Source organism: Pteropus vampyrus, unplaced genomic scaffold (assembly GCF_000151845.1).
Source record: "Pteropus vampyrus isolate Shadow unplaced genomic scaffold, Pvam_2.0 Scaffold11, whole genome shotgun sequence".
Classification (NCBI taxonomy): domain Eukaryota; kingdom Metazoa; phylum Chordata; class Mammalia; order Chiroptera; family Pteropodidae; genus Pteropus; species Pteropus vampyrus.
Window position 1 is genome coordinate 11,464,651 of NW_011888792.1, and position 3,304 is coordinate 11,467,954.

Below are 3,304 nucleotides of genomic sequence, written 5' to 3' on the forward strand. Positions count from 1 at the left end.
GCTCAGGCGCGCCGCACACGCCGCAGACCCCGGGCCAGCCCGGAGCGCCCGCTACCCCCGGCACGGCAGGGGACAAGGGCCAGGGCCCGCCCGGCTCTGGCCAGAGCCAGCAGCATATCGAGTGCGTGGTGTGCGGGGACAAGTCGAGCGGCAAGCACTACGGCCAATTCACCTGCGAGGGCTGCAAAAGTTTCTTCAAGAGGAGCGTCCGCAGGAACTTAACTTACACATGCCGTGCCAACAGGAACTGTCCCATCGACCAGCACCACCGCAACCAGTGCCAATACTGCCGCCTCAAGAAGTGCCTCAAAGTGGGCATGAGGCGGGAAGGTGAATATTTCTTCTCTGCTTCTCTCCCTGAGCTTTGCCCGCCTCTCCGGCCCTCTTTCTTTCTCTCTCACGGGGGTGGCTGCTGTATGGAGCTGGGACTCCTACAGTCCCGGCCCGTCCCAGCTTCCCCTGTCCCCGCTACCTTTCTCCCCTAGCACCCCCCCCCCCCCTTTGCTCGCTGCCGCTGCCTCTGCCTCCCCCTCCCGGCCTGCGCTCCTCTCCTTGGCTCCTCCACCCCGCCCGCTGCCTGCTCAGGATTGCGTCCCTGGGATCGTGAGCTGTGGCTTAAAATCCCCTTCCTTCCTCTGTCTTGGATGTGCTTGGTGTGTGTCTCTTTCCCGCGTGTGCGTGAGGATGCTTGGGGCTGTGCTGGCATGAACTTCGGGAGGGGTGCTTACGTCCCTCAGAAAACTGTTTCTGTGTTTTTGCATCCCACTTTCCCCTCCACCTCTTCTTCAGTTTCCTTTATTTAAAATGGGGGAGGGCTGGGGATTGGAGTACCCTGAACTTAGATTCATTGCTGCATCATCCTTTTGGAAGCTTAGCTTGGAAAAAAGAGGAGTGAGATTTATTGCACTTGTAGGTCTAATTAGGGGGGAAGGGGGGCTTCTGGCCTGTTCACTGGTTCCCTCTCCTCTTCACAGAGCTAGGGCCGCCTCCTCCAGAGCTGTGGCCTTGTTTTCACCCCTCTACTTTGAAAGGAAAGTTTGTGACTGAACCGTGCTTTCATAGTTGTGTCATTTTTAAAAAAGCATGATACTCGTTTAATTTCTTCATCAAACTCCACCCTCTGCTTAAATACTGCATACAAATTACAATTTACAACGGCATTTACCGATCCTTCTGATTTGGCTATAATGCATAGACTGCAGCTGGCATGAGCTTCCACATCATTTAATCCCTGTGTTGTATGAGTTTGGTTTCTTTTAACACAACTTTTGATGTTGTATTTAGATATGCTTCATGTTCATGTGGCAAGAGATGCAGCACTTTTCCTATAAATATATTTAGCCGTTTACAGTTAAAGTTTATCTCCTGACAATCATTTAAGATGTCTTATAGTCAAATTAGCGAACCAGTCAATTTTGCAGAATGTAGATTACTTCTTGTAATTGACTTTAAAATTATATTTTATATGCCACAAGAAAAGAAATTGAATTCCTTCAGATCTCAAAGAGCAGGCAAATATGACGACTTCATTTCTAGCTGCAGGGAGATTTTGTAGTCATCTGGAAAAAAAAACAACTTTGAATTGTGCTTTCATTTAATTGAAAAATAACTGCCAAGTTCAAAACTATAATTAGGAAAAAGTATTTTAGCCATTATGTTTCAAGAGCCTAAATTGCATTGGGGCTTGCATTAAAATTAGAATCAAAGCAAACTTAAGAAAATACTGCACAACCTGAACTTAGACAGCTACGTGTACATGGACATATCTATATTAATTTGTTGGGGGGGGAGTTCAGTAGCCCTAACTTTTCCTAAAGTTGTCTTTGTTTACATGGCAATTTAAAACGCTGGCACTGTTGAAGTAAAACATACACATTAAAAAAAAAAAAAACTTTGGTCAGCTTTAAGAACTCAAAGCATGCTTACGTTTTGCATTCAGATGGTTAATGAATCCAGTGTTTTTGCAGTTGCAAGCTCGTGCATTCACTGGGCAAAAGCTGGCTGCAGGTTGCAGTGGCACCGCGCAGGACAGACATTAATTATATTTCCCACTTTTTTCAATAATGTTTGGCTACTGTAAGTTCAACTTTTTCTTGATTTTTTTCAATTTTCTGTTGCTTTTAACAGCGAGAACTTTGTGTGGGGTGATGGGGAGGAGGGGGCAGGGGAGGGCTGCAGGAGAGTTGTTTTCTCTTGAAAAGTTGTAAGTGGTTAGTAGGGCATGTAACTTGTATCTATTTTAAGGATAATTCTATGGCATTTTTAAAGAATGGAAACATTTTGAGCAAAACGTTGCTTGCTTACAAATGGAGAGGCAGCTAGGCATTTACTTAGAACCACAACCTTTCTCTGGTTTCTCCTGTGTATTTTTTTACCCTAATTTGTTTCATTCCGGAGGGGTGAGTGAGATTTCTTTAATCTTCGTGTTACTCCTTGGTGCTGGAAGGGTTGGGTGATTCTTTCTTAGTGATGCCGGGCTAGGGGCCCTGAGATCAGGCCTAGTTCTGGCAGGGCTGAGGGTGGCCAGGTGCGCAGTTGATGGCTGGGCGTCTCGACCCGCAGAGCTGGAGGGCCTCACTCCAGATTTCCTCCCGGTGCGAGCAGTGAGAGCCAGCGCGAGGGAAGATGAGCGGGGCGCGTGTAGCTGCGGAGAGAACCTCCGCATTGTGTCGGGAGCTCTGCGGCGCGGCGATGTTCACAAGCCCCCTGGATGCACATTGCCTCTTTTCTCTCTTTCTTTTTGTCAGCGGTTCAGCGAGGAAGAATGCCTCCAACCCAACCCAATCCAGGCCAGTACGCACTCACCAACGGGGACCCCCTCAACGGCCACTGTTACCTGTCCGGCTACATCTCGCTGCTGCTGCGCGCGGAGCCCTACCCCACGTCGCGCTACGGCAGCCAATGCATGCAGCCCAACAACATCATGGGCATCGAGAACATCTGCGAGCTGGCCGCGCGCCTGCTCTTCAGCGCCGTCGAGTGGGCCCGCAACATCCCCTTCTTCCCGGATCTGCAGATCACCGACCAGGTGTCCCTGCTACGCCTCACCTGGAGCGAGCTGTTCGTGCTCAACGCGGCCCAATGCTCCATGCCGCTGCACGTGGCGCCGCTGCTGGCCGCCGCCGGCCTGCACGCCTCGCCCATGTCCGCCGACCGCGTCGTGGCCTTCATGGACCACATCCGCATCTTCCAGGAGCAGGTGGAGAAGCTCAAGGCGCTGCACGTCGACTCGGCCGAGTACAGCTGCCTCAAAGCCATCGTGCTGTTCACGTCAGGTGAGGCTGCGGCCGCTGGGAGGGCAGGC

At 50.7% G+C, this 3,304-nt stretch overlaps 1 protein-coding gene across 1 annotated transcript in view; it reads left to right on the plus strand.

Moving 5' to 3' along the window:
- The first annotated feature begins 179 nt into the window (after nucleotides 1-179).
- NR2F1 (nuclear receptor subfamily 2 group F member 1) overlaps nucleotides 180-3,304 on the plus strand; it is a 9,255-nt gene continuing 6,130 nt past the window's right edge. Inside the window, exons 1-2 of the mRNA XM_011378034.2 lie at nucleotides 180-330; nucleotides 2,751-3,275. Of these exons, the coding sequence (XP_011376336.1) occupies nucleotides 318-330; nucleotides 2,751-3,275 (538 nt within the window). The 5' untranslated portion in view covers nucleotides 180-317. The remainder of the gene's footprint in view (nucleotides 331-2,750; nucleotides 3,276-3,304) is intronic.